At 32.8% G+C, this 17815-nt stretch overlaps 1 protein-coding gene across 4 annotated transcripts in view; it reads right to left on the bottom strand.

The window, feature by feature from the left end:
* USP25 (ubiquitin specific peptidase 25) overlaps positions 1 to 17815 on the bottom strand; it is a 153513-nt gene that overhangs the window by 18879 nt on the left and 116819 nt on the right. For 2 of the 4 annotated variants that reach the window (XM_030328636.1, XM_030328633.1), the window contains 3 exons: positions 17120 to 17259; positions 11463 to 11576; positions 9396 to 9491 (listed from right to left, as the gene is read on the bottom strand). In XM_030328636.1, the coding sequence (XP_030184496.1) occupies positions 9396 to 9491; positions 11463 to 11576; positions 17120 to 17259 (350 nt within the window). The remainder of the gene's footprint in view (positions 1 to 9395; positions 9492 to 11462; positions 11577 to 17119; positions 17260 to 17815) is intronic. The other 2 variants (XM_030328634.1, XM_030328635.1) reach the window with 1 other exon arrangement.

Genomic DNA, 17815 nt, shown 5'->3' with positions numbered 1-17815 from the left:
GTCTCTTAAAGTAATATTGTTGGTTTAGAGATAAGGAGTTATAATACTAAATGGTTATGTATATTTTTACATATGTTCAAAATAGAGGCTGTATTTTTTTCATAGAGAGCAAAGAGATTTCTGTTAGTGAGGTGGAATATATATCCCCCTTTTATTTTAAGATTATGTTTATCTCTTGATGTTCTATTTAAGATTATCCCAATTTTCATAAGTAAATGTCAAAGTTACAATCTATAGATGTTGAATCCAGAAGACGTAGTAAGGTACATTTAAATTTCTACAAGTAATTTTTCAAACACATAAAACACTTTTTACCAGCACAAATTATTTTTTATAATTATCAATTATTTTTGTTTATTTATGAACTGCCTTCTAAAAAGGTTTTCTGATGTCTAAAATATACCACAATCATATTTAATTCTTCAAATTTTCAACAGATGTTCCATGCCGGTATATTTAGCAGAGTTCTTCACCATATCATTATAAGTAAAGTTAACACTGCTGAGTTGTTCAATTTTATTCACACTACTGCCTCAAAATACTCCCCTAGAATTAACGTTTGTCCTTTCCATACTTTGGCTGCCTGTGCAGGCAATTAATTACCACAGATACTGCAATGAAACCACTACACAAATACAAAATGAAATGTTAATACTGGTCACTAGGTGATGGAACTGCTTTGTAAATAATTTTTAAAATTATCTTTCACCAGACCTTTAACATGGTCCCACTAATCAGGTCCAAAGTTACCTATTCGGTCTTATTTCCTATGACTCTTGAACAAAGACTTCTCTCAACCTAGGTCAGGCTGGTTTCCCCACAGATGCACACATGCCCTTGTTTCTTAGGTTCTCTACATGTATAATGTCCTTTCTTGTTTGTTTTCCATCTATCTACAGATGACCCTTCAATGAGACTAGTTTCTCTCTTTTGAAATCTTCAGTTCCAAAGACGAAATAATTTCTACCTAGACTTTTTCTACCTTTCTAAATCATATTATAAAATATTCTAAATGTATAATTTTTATAAACTTTATTTTGATGTAACTATATACATACATCAGAAGATACCAAATATACAATATATTCTCGAGGCAATAAGATCTAAGGGAAAATCAGTTAGACTAAGGTTCAAAAGCTAGGTATACCATTTATTAATTGTGACATAAAAAAAGTCACAAAGTTCTCCAAGTCTTAATGCACTTATCTGTGAAATAAGGTTAGGTGACTTTAGAGAGAGAATACGTGTGTGTGTGTGTGTGTGTGTGTGTGTGTGTGTATGTATAAATTATATATTTATAGACTCCTTTTTAAAAAACTGACAATGTACCAAAAAATTGAAGAAAACCTACTTCAAATCCCAGGGGATTATAATCATATAGGCTATAGTATTTGACCACAATGCAATACAAATAGGAATTAAAAATAAAGACAATTCCCGGGGCGCCTGGGTGGCTCAGTCGGTTGAGCATCCTGCTTCGGCTCAGGTCATGATCTCACAGTTTGTGGGTTAGAGCCCTGCCTTTGGGTCTGTGTTGACAGCTTGGAGCCTGGAGCCTGCTTCAGATTCTGTGTCTCCCCAGCTCTCTGCCCCTCCCCTGCTTGCACTGTCTCTGTCTCTGTCTCTGTCTCTCTCAAAAATAAATAAAACATTTAAAAAAAATTTAAAAAAAAGGACAACTCCCAAACTAAACTCTTAGGAAGTAAAAAGATAGTCTCAAATTATTCTTGGGCCAAAGGATTCAAAATTATATTAATAATTGGGATCATAAGATATCAAAAACTATTGGACATAGCCAGACTACTAGTCAAAGGAAAATTCCAACTTAACCACTATAGAAAAAACACATTTCAAGAGGCTGGGGGATGGCGGGGCTGGGGGAAGAAATTAAAGCAAGATAGAAGAAATAAAATAATGTGGCAATTAGATAAGAAATAGTCAAAAGCTTTTCTTTCCAAAAATATGGATGAAATATCAAGGTATGGGAGAAAATTCAACACCAGATATTAAAAAGGTGACAATATCAAAAATACAAAAAAAAAAGCTTTAAAATTTATTTAAAAATAATACATATAGCTGTATGCCAATAAACTACAAGTTTTTGATTAAACAGATAATCATCTAGGAAAATAGAAATGGCCAGAATTGCTTTAAAAGGTAGAAAAAGTACCAAGTTCTTGAAGAGACACAGTAAAACTGGAGAAAAACTGAAATAGTTGCCCAAGATCTGTATGCAATAATCAGGTTCACACCGTTTTAGAGATGTGATGTTACGTCATATCTTCAAGAACCAAATGATGTCTCTATCTAAAGTCCTCCAAAGCCCGAGAAAAGGGCAAAGTCTCCTTAATGATTACACAAGACCAGAATAATATGAATATAAAGTATTAAAAAATATTTTAAAAAACTATAGATCAATTTATCTATAAACACAGATGCCAACACTCATCTATTTTTGATAAACTACACTGTGTATAAAAAGAATATATAAAAAGTGTTTACAATGGTTAAAAAAGAGGGGATGGTAAATGTTAAAATCTTTACATTCCAAGGGTTAATTACAGAAAAATCTGTTCACATCTCAAACAGATGCATTAGAATATTTCTAAATTCCAATACCAACCAGTTTAGAAGAAAGTCTCAACTATGAATTTAAGAAAATGTATTTAATTTGTAAAGGGAAATCTATAAAAAAACCAATACTACACATCATACTTGAAAACAAAACACTAGAGACACTTCCATTAACATCACAAAGTAGGCAAAGAAGCTTACTACCATTATTTTAGTATTTAACTATATTATGAAAAGTCTGGTCAGCAAAATAAAAACAGTGATGAAATAAAAAGTATATGAAAATTATCCCAATAATAAGATAATTATTGGGAGAGAGTATACTGAAATAATTATAAGACTCTCAAGTAAAAATTTATTAGTAAAAAACATGAAGAGTCCAATAAGGTAACTAGATACAATATAAACAAATAAAATTAATTAGCTCTCCCATTACCTATCATACCAATAAATTGATAGAAAAGTAGGGTAAGTGATTCAATTCATAAAAACAAACATTTTTTATACATCTAGGAATAAACAAGAAAGGTATAAGACCATTACTAAAGTAAAATTAGAAAACCTTACTAAATGACATAACAGAAGACTAAAAATGAAGAGGCATACCACGTTTCTTTTTGGTAAGACTGAAAATAGTAAAAAAAAAAAGTTATTTATCCATCTCACCCTAAATTCATCATAAACATAATGCAAGTGCAATCAAATTCTGAAAGGATTTGGGGACAGAGGTGGCAAGTGATTCTAAAATCATCCAAAAAAAGAGAGACTTGCCAAACTTTTCATTTATGAAAAAACAAAAACAACAAAGTGTTTTTCCTACAAAACATCAAAATATATTATAAATGACCCATAATGTACATACATGTAGTGTTCAAAAACAGAAAAATACATCAGTGGATTATTACATATTAATACGTAATAAAGATGGTATTTCAAGTCAGTGCAAAAAAGATGCCTTAGTCAAAATGTTATGTTTTGGACTATTTGGAGGTACTTCTCGAAGAAACCCCCTCTAGATACCAGCTCTGTTTTCCCATTGTATGTTTTTCCAAGTTAAACCACTCCCTCATCATACTGATTAAAATTCTAACTAGTGTTGGCTTCCCCAGTAAAAGATAAGCTCCAGTAAGGCAGAAACTCAGTCCATCATTTTTCCAGCTACATACATTAGATTTAAGACAAAACCTTGATATAAGCAGATAATAAATACATCTTGAATATGCCCATCAACAGGATGTAAAAAACTTACAGTACTGGCATACAGTGGGATACCATGAGATCAATAAACTACAGTCAGTAACATAGCTAAAGCTCCAAACACGTTCTTAAATAAAAGCAGCCAGACGAAAAAGGAACTGTACTACAAGATTCCAAGTGTATTAAGTACACTTGCTTATGTTGTTACAAGTCCTGATAATGTCTGCTTTTGGGTAGTGGGAGAAAGTAGCGGTGATAGGAATGAGAAACAAAAGTAGCTTCTGAAGTACTATAATGTTCTAGGGCTGACTGGTAGTTACACGGACATGTCCTCTCTGTTGTAATTCACTGAGCTGCACACTCATGAGCTGTACTTTTTGGCATGTTTTATGTTGTGATAATAAATATATTCTTATATCTTTTGAGTAAACAAAGGGGTAATAATAACAGGCATTTCAAAAATAAAAAGAACTGATAAAATTATGTCAACGAGGAACAACTGTTATGAAGCCATAAAATAACTTAAAAGAAAAAAGTTTCATTAATACAGAAGTGTTAGTACTTCATTAAAATCTTTAGGACACTGAAATAGATACAGGCCAAAAAAAAAAAAAAGGCAAAAAAATTTTAATGTCTTTCAAAGTAAATGAAAAAAAAAGTATATAAATCCCTTGATTATAATTATGATATGACCCACCCACTGCACCCACTGTACACATACACATACAAGCAACAAGTACTGTGTGAATATTTTCCTTCTGGCTTTCATATTTGCTCATCATAGCAGTCTTGTACTGCCTTTCTCTGAATTTCATTTTTACATGACAAAAATGCCTCTCTTTAAACCACTATATTCGGGGATTTTCTATTAACAGTGGAAACTAATCATAACAAAGTCCATTTGAGGAAAAGAACCCAGGTAAGCATCTTTCCTCATTTTATTCTTCCAGGTCTGCCTGCCTATTAACTCTTATATTATGTGTTTATAGGGGGGCAGACTCCCATGGGGAAGGATCTGTGGTTGATACAGTAACCATGACTGACTGAGCTGGTTACTCTTCTTAATTAAGAGGTTAAACCTTAACAAGTTCAATTACCCAGACAGAAGTTTTATTCACCAAATTATCTTTTTATCAGTAAAAAACATTTCATCATATGGTTTTACCACTAGCAAACATATGTAACATTTAAAATCGATATAATCACAATACATAAATAAGTCCTTATATAGAACAAGGCACAGAGTTGAAAAACTTCTCATGGCCAAAAAGCTTAATATAAAAAAACCCAATAAATATTTTTTTTTGGTAATGTGACAGAATATATATAGATAGATAGATAGATAGATAGATAGATAGATATAGAGACATATACACCTTTTTCCTCATTTTTCCTCATCGATAATAAACTAAGCATTAAAAAATAAGATTTAAAAATATACTACATCTAATTTAGGGAAAAAGACAGAAGCAGTGATCATATGTTAGTGCTGTGCTACATACACATTTTGTGAATTAATACTGAATGTTGATAATGATTAGAATCAACTGCCAAGAAAACAGAACATTTTAACAGGCCAATCACTGTGGAAGGAACCAAAAAAATTATCAAAAAATCTACTACCAAAAAAGGGGCTAGTCTCATATGTTTTTCAAGTTCTAACTTACTCTTATGGAACAGACAATTACTATGTAAACTACACCAGAGTACAAAAAAAAAAATAGAAATTAAAACTAACATAAGCATAAAATCAAACGTGATGAAGCCAGTACAAAAAAGAAAAATATAATAAAAAATTTTAATAGAGAATGTAGAAAACCCAAATAAAATGTTACAGAGTTAACTGTAAATAGTGTGTACATCTGAATTCATAAAATAAAAATTTATTAAGAAAAATGCTTTAAGAAACTATTGCAGAGGGGCGCCTGGGTGGCGCAGTCGGTTAAGCGTCCGACTTCAGCCAGGTCACGATCTCGCGGTCCGGGAGTTCGAGCCCCGCATCAGGCTCTGGGCTGATGGCTCAGAGCCTGGAGCCTGTTTCTGATTCTGTGTCTCCCTCTCTCTCTGCCCCTCCCCCATTCATGCTCTGTCTCTCTCTGTCCCAAAAATAAACGTTGGAAAAAAAAAAAAAAAAAACTATTGCAGAAAACTTATACTTTGGGTGAAAGAAGGCTTTTTATATAGCAACGAAACTCCAGAATCCAGAAAGAAGCAGAAAGATTTGAAAGCACAGTGTTTTTAAAACTTCTTTATGAAAAATGGTACCATAAACTAAAGGTACCATAAACTAGCTTACACAGAAATGGAAGGCTGGGAAACAACATGACTTATGTCCATAAAAAGGGTAATATATAATAAGTGAAAGTATATATATATATATATATATATATATATATATATATATATATATATAAAATGGAATATCAAATGTAGATAGTAAAGATAATATGGTAGATATATTGTCTTCACTTTAATACTCACTATAAAAAAAAGAATGACCACAATATATTTGAGTTATATGAATTACAAAATAATGTTCATAGTAAAATTTAAAAATGAAAAGAAATTTCCCTCTATATGCAAGTTTGTATAAACAAAAGGGAAAAAATCAGAAAGGTTACACAGTGGTAACAGTGGCTACACAGGGCAGTGGCAGAGACTGCCATTATTAGTTTTATTTTAGACACGTGTATATTACTGAATAGACTGCATTGTGTACATATTACTTTTGTTATTTACATGACAAATTTTCTAAAATTATATACTACCAGCTAGAATTTTCAAAAACCTAATCATTCTACCTATATCAAAAATACACATTATTTATCAACTGATTAATGTTTACATAAGATCACACACACACATATATATCCCTTAATTACAGATAGATGAAAATAAATACACTTGGATATAAACTTGAGAGATTTACTGCTGCCTCAAAAATCAGAAGGGAAAACCGAAAAAGAGAAATACATGAAATATAGAAAATACATAAATGACAAGATGTAAAGGGCATCCCCAGGGTAATGGTGAATACAGATCCCAAGTTATCAGTTATATACTGGGGGAAAAGGAAAATCAATGCAGTCACTAAAGCAGTTTACAAAGCTCTGGAATAGACTTCTAAAACAGACTTCTTCTATTAAGTCTATTATTCTATAAGTCTATTCCAGAAGAAGTCTATTCCAGAATAAACTGAAGCTCCTGAGAAGTTAAAACTGACAACAGAATACAAGGAGATTTAAACAACTGGTGGAGAGTTTAAAGTACATCAGTAACACATATGGAAAACTAAGCAAAACAAAAACTAAAACAACTCCAAAGAAAATGAAAGCTGAAGGGAAACAAAAAAAGTAAAAGTAATAATGTTTATGGCTTAGTTCAATCCTGAGTAGCATACACAGAAATAATAATAGAAACTGAGAATTCTGATTTAATCAAAATGACGAAATTTTACATGCACACGTGCGCGTGTCTGTATGTGTGAGGAGAGCGCATTGTTCATATCCTATAAATAAGAAATTCAACAGGAAACGTGTAAACTAAGAATCACAGAAATACAAGCATGTATATTTTCTTAAAGACATGGAATTCATGCCAAAAGTAGTATATAAAATAACTGGAAGCTGTTACCATGGTGGGAGTAACGGTGCAGTGTGACTGTTGTTTGTAGTGTATATAATTAGCTGGCTCTTTAAAATATGTGCAGGTATTAAACTAAAAGCAGTGAGATTTACAATTCAACACAAAGATACCTACCCAACTTGACCAAAAAATGACAATGTTACTGTAAATGACAGATAATTTTCCCATGAGAAATAGATAAAAACTTTAGAAGACATACATTCAGCGCATTTTAAGCAAAGAAAATACGGACTACCTGAAAATAAAGGTGAATTTTTAAACATAAAGTTTTGATTTTTTTTTTTCAATAGCAGCAGTTTTCAACCTTTCTTATAGATCTTAATAGAGTGATCAACTCACCTATTATAATAGGATTATAATAGGACCAGTCTGTGGTTTAGCACTTAAAATCCTACATTCCAGAAAACTCCTTAGCCCTGGGTACACCAAGATGGCTGGTCACTTTAATCCTAACAAGCTCAAAAGTGTTTATTGATATAAAGCTACTATGCACAAGGCCTTTTTTTTTGTACAATAGAATGAAAGAAATAGTGAAAATAAGCAACTTTTTGGAGACTGAGTTGGATGAGGGAAGAGTATAGAAAATTAAGGGAAAATTTTAGATTTTTAAGGTCAAATAAGGGAGCATACAGCTTCTTGTAGCAAACTGCTGTTACTTTTAGAAAAAAACACAAAAAAGGGCAAAAAGTGAAAAAAACTTGAAATTTTTGGTAAATCAAAATAAAATGACAAAGCAAAACATACAGTGTTTTCATCTTTCAAAAAAATAAAACCAATAATACTGTAATCAAAACACCATAAAGATCTGATATTAGAGGGAAAAAAAGATGTGGTCACGGAATAATGCAACTGCTTGATGGACTCAATGTCTTGAAATGACAAGGACATCAAAAATTAAAGCTGAAGAAAACATAAGTGAATAAGAAACAAAAATAAATGAACAAATAATTTTTAAAACAACCAAATGAAGAAAGCAGTTTAATATCAAATGATAGTGAAATTTAGAAAAAAAAATATTAGAATACTGACTAATAGGATTATGATAGGGAGAACAGGATAAAATAGGCAGAGGGGGATGGTTAGAACCTGGGGAAAACACCTATTTTGGAACAACGCTGGGAGCTTCTGACCACAACGAACCCTCTCCAGCTTATGTAAGGTTCCTCTTAAGAATGTAACAGATACCACCTACTCCCCCTCAGGTTTCCCTCAGGAATTTGACACTCAAAATACCGAACTAAAAAAAGTAAACCATTCAACTTATGTTCTACGAGAGACAGTAGGCCCACAGTCTGACGCCTCACACAATGGAGTCGAGCCAATCAGGAATGGACAACCCAGCACCTAGAGTTATCAAGCCAGTAAGGGTACAGCCTGAGAAGGAACAGAAGGACCAAAACCTTAAAAAACAAAGACCCTTGCCTACATACAGTCCTGGGTATTGACCTTCGAATGCCTCCTCTCTGTAAAGAGAGATTTCCTACTATTGTTACTTCGTTACACTCTAATAAACTTTGCCTGCTGCTCATTTCATTTTTCATCTCTTCATTCTTTGAAGCCGGGAGACAACAAAACCCAGGTAATGAGGTAAATAACCCTGCTAAGAGTATTACAAATGAGAAGAAAATAAACAATACCGGAAGCAGTTACTCAGTTCCTATTTTTGCTTAATTCCTTTTATTCCCTTAGAATAAAAACACAATTGAAATTTCTGCTAATAAACCAGAGGTGCACTATTAGGGTAACCCAAGTAAAATGCCTTTTTTGTTGTTGTTAAATTATCTGGGTTACCAAAAACAAACAAACAGAAAGAATCAGTCCTAGATTCATGTATAAAAGAAACCCTCAGATCATCAGGTAGCCATGGCTAAGGCAGGAAAAGAGAAACTATATAGGAAATCAAATTTAATTCAAGAAAATAAAATAGTTTAAGAATTAAAAAAAAAATAAATAAAATTAAATGAAAATGTTAATTGTACCTTAAAGAACCCTGCTTCAGGGCCACACCTGTCATATACATTCCTGGATTTACCTATCGCCATGATAATACCTTGCATGTTCGGTGTCATCATGATCTGCCACAAGGAATTTAAAGTAAGAGTTTTTGAATGGTTAACATAAAAGTAAAAAATAAAAACAAATTTCTTTACATGCAAGTTAAAAGTCCTTTGTTTTTTTACTATTTATAAATCAACCACTGCATATTTTATAGCAAATATGATCCAGTATGCACGTTAAGTATCTTTCAAAAGCATCCATACAGGGCCACAGCTAGCTCCATAGGGTGCCTTTGTGCAAACTGCACAGAGGCACCCTCTCTGAACTGAAGAATTTTAAAAAGGCACCTCCTCTTAACAAATTTAAAAAATGTGCTGCTCTCTGAGAACCACTTAGAACAAGCAACAGTTTTTATTTTAAAAAGTGCCTCTTCTTTAAGGTTTGAGGAGCTCAGCATGAGCTCAATTTCACTTCCACTTCTGCCTTTGGGCTGGGCACCCCTGCATAATTCTACAACCTAAATGTCTATAAGCTGCAGCCCTGTATCCACATGACTTTAAGTTCCAAGGTACATGCACTGTTAAACTGTCACTCCAATCAATTACAAAAACAAAACACAATGCATCTCTGCCAACAGCATAAGCATTTGCGCAAAATATAGTGTTAAATGATTAATCACAATTCTACTTTTTTAAAATACCAGAAGGCTCACCCTAAAATAAGCACTCAGGTGCTTGATCAATAAATTAACATTTGTATTAAAAAATTCCAGTTTCCATAACTTTCAAGCACCAACATGGTAATAAAATGGCTAACTGGAACAGTGTACTGCTATTAACTGGTAAATACTTAAGTGTTTCTTTGTTTTTATAATTGTTTATCATTCTTAGCTGTTTACATTTTAAAATACCTGCAAAATGAAACAACTCAAGGAACTAGGAAGCTATTGTATTAGCGCAATCAAGAGATTGCATCCGTAACCTTTGATTCATATAAGGGTGTGATTATACCCTCAGAGTCACAATATATCTAACATCTGCTTCAGAAAATCCTTCTGACCAGTTCCTATCTCACAAACCAGCTTCTCATTTTCCTCATGGCCCATGGTCTCTTACACTGGCACAGAAATATTAATGTCTTTGTGACACCTCTGATTTTGGTGATTAATTCCTATTTAACAGATTAATTGTAACTTTGGAGTAAGCTGAAAAAGTTACTTGGAAAAAACTATTTAATATATATTAAATTCTCATCCATGCCAGTAAAAACTAATAAATGATAGAATTCAAGGTCTTCCCTGTGTTACTATTCAGAAACAGCTTCACCGGCCCTTCTCTCAAATATAAAAAAAAAGATCGAATGTAAGAGGTTTAAGAAAAAAAATGAAAAGCTGGGGGGATCTGATAGGATAAGGACAACAGCACATTTTCATCTGGAGTCTCAAGAACCATTTACAGAAAGCAAAACTGCCTCTTTATAATTTGGGAAACTAAGTAGATGAGAAAGAACTAAGAGTGAAGAGATAAAATGGAGTTGCCACAGTGTATAAAGCACTGGTAGGCATTGAGAAATGATGAATCACTCACTTCACATTCATATGGAGGTTGCAGAAACAAAAAGATCCACTATCTATTTTCAATCATGCTGTAGGATCTTTTGGCAGGAAATGGTGGGTTAAGTATTATAATACATAATTCAAGTGAAATAGGAAAAACTTATTTTTTAAATATTCAAATTTTTGCTATTCAATGAAACAAACCTTATTGATAGCCATCAATCTGAGAATAAACTGATCATATGTCTACATAAAGAATTAACTCTGGAAACATAAAATTATCCTTTTGACAAATTCCGTAAGCTTTCTACTTAAACTTTCATTTGAAATTCAAAGTTGTTAGCAGTTGGTAAGGTAATTTCAGATCACGGGTGGGTAAGCTGTATGTTATGCAGCAATAGACATAAAGGTGAAGGTGCATTCATGCCCCAAGTATGTGTATTAAATAGCCAAACATAAGTAAGAACAGTGCAGACATCTATAACAAAGGTACCTCGTCATCATAACCCCCCTCCTTTGACTCAATCATGAATTTCCCTACATGAGGAATCGCCACCTCTACAATTTGCTGGTTAGAAGGTGGTTGGCTTGTGGTATTTTCAGGTTTCTGCAGAAAAAAATTATTAGTATGAACATTAGAAAAGAGAACAATGGAAGAAACAAGTGTTAAAGGGCAGAGATTCACGAATCTTTTAAAAACACCTGCATTTGCTTAGTATGAAATGACCACCTAACACTAACATTAAAAGTGAATGCATTAATCAAGTAATAATACAAGATCTATAGCTTTCCTTTTACATCTCAACCACTAAATTTTCTTTTTTTTCCCACAAAGCATTTCTACAAGGATACCAAATCCTTAAAAATAATAAATACTAGAGTTGTAGTTCCTACTGTTATCTGTAAGTTATAGCTGAAGCTTTTGTTTTTTTAAATTCTAATTAATTCCATAAATCCTTTACTGATAACTTCATCAAAATAAGACATGACTTCCTCTGAACCCAGAGAATTTATAGGCTTTCTTTCTTACAGCTCTACCTTTCTAATAAGTAATTGTATATCCAATTAATATCCATACTCTACTGGGTTTAACTCACTCTGTAAAGTCTATGAGAGTCTTGTACGATGTATTTATAGAGAAGAGTCTAATGAATTCCTCCTTCTGAAAAAGCTGCTGACATCACTCCTTAACAACTCAATCAAATTTCTTTCTTTTTTTATTGTTTTACTTGGTAACAAATTCTATGAATTTCCCTAATCCACACTAATGGAGTAGAAGGCAGAGTGAAATCCAGAAAAGTCTACTCAAAGATCCTAATATGTTCATTCAAAATACTATGTGGGGGCACCTGGGAGGCTCAGTGGGTTAGGTGTCCAACTCTCGATTTCAGCTCAGGTCATGATCTTGGAGGGAGGTCAGGTTTCCAGCTGAGTGTGGAGACTGCTCAAAATTCTCTCTTCCTCTCCCTCTGCCTCTCCTCCTCTCAAACAAAACAAAAATCCCCCCCCACCCAAAAAAACCCAAAATACTGTCCAGATTTCACAAGGAACTTTCTATTACTGAATAAATTTATAATTAGCATATTTTCACTATTTATCATAAAGAAATTTCACAAGTACTTAAGTGCTCGAAAGTAGCTTGCTTAAGTAATTTCAATTTGCAGCTTTAGTTTTCTGAAGCAAAGGTAAACTTTAGTTTTGACATAAAATAAACAGAAAATTTCAATGAAAGCAATTAAGGGGGTTGTATTTCCTTTTGAAGGGGTTTTATTTCAATTTGGAATATAAGTAAATTTTATTTTATTTTTATTTTTTTACACTTACTTATTTTTGAGAGACAGAAAGAGACAGAGTGCAAGCAGGGAAGGGGCAGAGAGAGATAATGTGACACAGAGTCCAAAGCAGGCTCCGGGCTCTCAGCTGTCAGCACACAGCCCGACGCGGGGCTCGAACTCACAAACTGTGAGATCATGACGTGAGCTGAAGTCGGACACTTAACCGACTGAACCACCCAGGTGCCCCTAAGTAAATTTTAGAGATGAGAACATTTACTGAGATGACCTCCTCTGAACCCAGAGAATTTATAGGTTTTCTTTCTTACGGCTCTACCTTTCTAATAAGTAAGTGTATATCCAATTAATATCCATACTCTACTGGGTTTAACTCACTCTGTAAAGTCTATGAGAGACTTGTACGATATATTTATATAGAAGAGTCTAATGAATTCTAAGAGTCTAAGAGTCTAAGTACATATGCAAAAAGAGTTTAAACAATAAAACAAAAACTAATGGCCAAGACTGATATTGTTCCTTTTAAAAGAAATGCTATTTTTAAACATAACACATCTAGAAAAGGTTTCCTTATTTTGAGTCCTCAACTTTTCAAGAGGAAATAACCAACCTGCATAGTTGTGATCACGAGAGATAATATTCAGCTAATGCAATACCTGATACACATTAGTGGTTCTATAATGACAAGTATTACCAATATTATATTATATTACTTTAAAGTGCTTATATTTGAATAGAATAACCCAATATTACTATCATACATACCTAGAGAGATATGCTTATTAGCCCATGACATTTAATTAAGGATTTTTAATCCGTTTAGCATATGAAAGAAGAATAATTGTGCTAGGTCTCTCTTCCTAAGAGTGAAATTTAAGCAGGTAAATTAGGCGATCTGTCTAGACACTGGTATAAAATTTCTCACAATCAAACTAATCTAAAACAATACTATTTTAAGAAGAAAGAATATAAAGGTAAGGCAAGTAGCAACTGGGAATATTACTTAGAATACTCTCCTTATAAAAAAACATATTGCCTTTGGAAAAAAAAAAAACAAAAAACAGTTGCACTTAGGAAAAGATGTTTTATAAACCTTTTCAGTTACCACACAAGAGTTTCAACAGCATCATACTGATAAATAATATGGGTGCAAGTTGAAAACGGGAAAAAAACTTTAGGTGAATATAATAATTCTTTTGTATTATTCATCAAGTCTAGGTATCCTAAAGCACCATAAAATTTTTCCATATAAAGAATATGAGGGTTCATTAAAGTAAAGTACATGTGTATTTATCTTTTTCTACTATTGTCAGACCCTATAAAACACCTTAACAAAGGCTAAACTTGAAAGGAGTTAATAAGTTCTTCAGTTAATAGAAGTTCCAAAAATAATTAAAATACAAAGACTTTTATTAATTGTCTGAAATCCATTAAGTGGATTTTTTAAAGAAGTGGTTTCTCATGAAAGGGCTACAATTTCCTTGATCCCCTTAATATGCTCCTATCTTTTAACCTAGTAATTCAACAATGGGGAATGTATTCTAAAGAAATAAACTGAAATACAGAATAAGTTTCATTTGTAACAGCCTATTTGTAATAATGCAAAAGTAGAAACAAATATACAATGGGGGAATGGGTGTGTAAATAAGAATTTAATCACTCAATGGAATAACACCTAACCATTAAATGTTTTTACAAAATTTTTAACATGGGGAAATGGTTATGTTACAGTGTTAAATATTAAAAGAAGACAAGGCAAGATACATACAAAATTTTACATGCAGTAGTACCTCAGTAAAAAAAAAAAAAAAAAAAAAAAAAAAAAAAAAAAAAAAAAAAAAAAAAAAAAAAAAAAAAATCCCAAACCTGTACATAAAAATAAGAACGAAAAAGAGCATACCAAAATATTAACAGTGATTATAGCTTTGAAAAGTGGGACTACAAAGATTGCTTTCTTAAAGTATACTTTTCTGTATTTTTCAAATTTCCTAAAATATTCCACTTAAAATTAAAGGCATTCTTATAAAAAGTAAGCAGTGTGAACACTTAGGAAACATCTCTCTATGGTTTCTAGGACTATGCTTTCCAGAGAATTCTTCAACTAAGATTGGAACTTAATATATTGTATATTTGTGAAATGGTTAGTATTTAAGCAACAAAAAGAAACTAACAGCTGCTTAGTACTTACACTACATGCTAGGCACCCTCAAAAAATAATCCTAACTAATCCCACAATCATGTCCATTTTATGTAAAAGCAAACAGGTTTAGAAAAATTAAGCACCTTATTTAAGTTTGCCTAGTTAGTGAGAATGAAAACCAATATTAAAAAACCCAGGACTACCTAATCCTAAAGTCTAAACACTCTTTTCATCTATACAATTTAGTTTCTAACATATGTATACCTTTAAATGAGAAAAACCAGGAGGTGGTTACTATGATCCTAAGCAACTAATCATGAGACCAAGAACAAAATCCTTCAGATAGCCATGATTAACATATTCCTAAACATGTTGCAGGATTTATACAAACAACTGGGGCCAACTGTTGGTACTACTCCAGAAGATAAGCCAAATGGAAAAATATTTACCCTAGCTCTCTATCATACTCTCTCAGTGCTATCCTCCTCTCTCAAGTAGAACGAAGCAGTAGGTTGTAGGCTTGTAAGATGATATCTGTATTAGTAACTTAATAAAGTAACAAAATTTAAGTGCTGGTTTCTGCAAATTTATGTTACACATGATTAGCCAAACTAAAAAAAAAATCACGTTTCCATATTAAGCTAAATACTACTTTTGGCTTTTTGATTACAGTTAAAAGGAGGATACTTATTAACTATAATGTAGGCTTTAACAAATAAAATTCCTAATTAGCAAAGGGCCAAGCAAATTACATTTTTATATTAGGCAAAAATATTTCTCCCTTGTATCTACTTCTCTGCCCTTTTTACCTCCCTACGTTTTCCTCTTCTACCAGGACCCAAGAAGTGAGACATCCCAGATCCATTACAAGAAGCATTTTCCAGGAATGCTATAGAGTTAGCAGGGGTTCATCAAAGCTCATTTAGAATCTCCAGGGCATTTGCAAAATTTAGAATAATAGTATTAAAAAAAAATCTATGTTAATACATTTTTATAGCAAAATAATATATAGTAAAGAATTTTCAAACAGGGAATGAAATAAAAAAGTAATTTGATTATTTCATTTATCGAAACATAATTAACATACCTTATTAATTGAACATTTTGGTTAATCAAGGTCCTATCATATTAAAGACCTCATTGTAATTAGCAGGTTATTGCTGAGATTAAGTTCACTAAATAGAAAATTGTGTGTTGAAAAATTATATGCCCTGTTCCCGTTACTTCTCTTGGAGGCTAATCTACAAATACTAAAATTAGCTATCATGAAACCTGCATTACAGCTGCTTCGCTCACTTATTAAAAAAATAAGTAACTACAACAACCGAACGTTTTTGTAGTAGAAAATTCTTGAAATAACATCTCTCAGAATGTCATATTTACTGAAAACACAGTGTAATACCAGTGTACTCAATTTATTGCTATAAAAAGACATACTTGAGAGCCACAATACAGGAGGGTTATAATGACAATTTTGTATAGGACACTACTGAAATATGCATAAGCCACATTGCAATATCACATTTATCCTGCTAATAATACTCTAACCTAGAATATCTAGTACTTTACTATTAAACATATTCCATGAAACAATGAAAATTATTACCTTACATTCCCAACTATTTCAATGTATGAAGACCAAAGATGGAGGGAGGGGTGAGGGAAAAAAAGAAATAATGCTAAATTGTATACTTTTCTTTTTAAGTTCCAAATCAAATGATCAACAGTCTATAATTATGATTTTTTGTAATTCTCTAAAAGGAAGACAGAAATTTAGTTCAAAAAAAAAGCTATTTAGAAAATTACAGCTTTAGGGGGGCTTGGTGGCTCAGTCAGTTAAGCATCCAACTCTTGGATTACAGATCAGGTCATGACCTCACAGTTCTTGAGGCTCTGGAAAGCCACGTTGGGCTCTGTGCTGACAGTGTGGGGCTGTGGGGCCTGCTTGGGATTCTCTCTTTTTCTCTCTCTGTACCTCCCCGCTTTCCCTCTCCCTCAAAATAAACAAATAAGCTTAAAAAAACTTTAATAAAAAAAAATTACAGGTGAGGAAAATACAGCCTAGGGGGTTAGGTACCACCCACAGCCCCTGATCCCTTTAAGGGCAGAGTTGCCCTCTGGCCTCCTTTCTCCTGACTCCCATGCAGGAAGCTCTCCATTACACTGCAGGAAATGTCATGAAGATGGCCATGTTCAGAGAGCTAAAAGAAAAGTTCTTACCGACTGCAAAACTGTTTCAGGACTTTTATCTTCATGCTCATGTGATGCCTTGGTAATTATTCGAATAGTTTCTTCTTTCAAGTGCTTTGAGAAATCACTTCTTGATGGCTGCTCTAGATATTCTGCTTCTCCTGCTTGTGCTTCATAAGAAAAGAATCAGTTGTATATCTAATACAAGTCACAGAGAGCCTGTACTAAGATGAATCTGTTATTTATTTCCAATTCAAAGTTATATAGTAATTAATTTTACTTTTATTTAATATATCACTAAACATATAGCACCTACCCCAGAATTTATAACCCCTCCAAATTCAGGTTGAAGAGTAGTCAATGACTAGAGAAAATACTCATTGTATCATAGTCTATGGTTAGAAATTCATAGCAATCTCATTTTGGAAAATCAGTAACATTCTACCAAAAAGAAAAAAAAAAAAAAGCGGGGGGTGGGGGGGATTTAGTTTATATAACAATCCTGGTCTGAATTTCCATAGGAAACACAGCTGTTTCTCTGGCCACAGAATCCTTTTTCACACCTGACAAAACCCTAACCTTGAATGAACCCTACCTGCTATCTTTTCTGAACCTGTCCTGGTAACTGAGTGTTGTCATAGGAAAAACCATTACAACCTAGCAAACTGAAATTAATATAAAATCAAGACTTCAAGGGGTGCCTGGGTGGCTCAGTCGGTTAAGCAT

Source organism: Lynx canadensis, chromosome C2 (genome assembly GCF_007474595.2).
Source record: "Lynx canadensis isolate LIC74 chromosome C2, mLynCan4.pri.v2, whole genome shotgun sequence".
In the NCBI taxonomy this organism is placed as follows: Eukaryota; Metazoa; Chordata; class Mammalia; order Carnivora; family Felidae; genus Lynx; species Lynx canadensis.
This window is presented reverse-complemented; position numbering and strand designations above follow the sequence as displayed.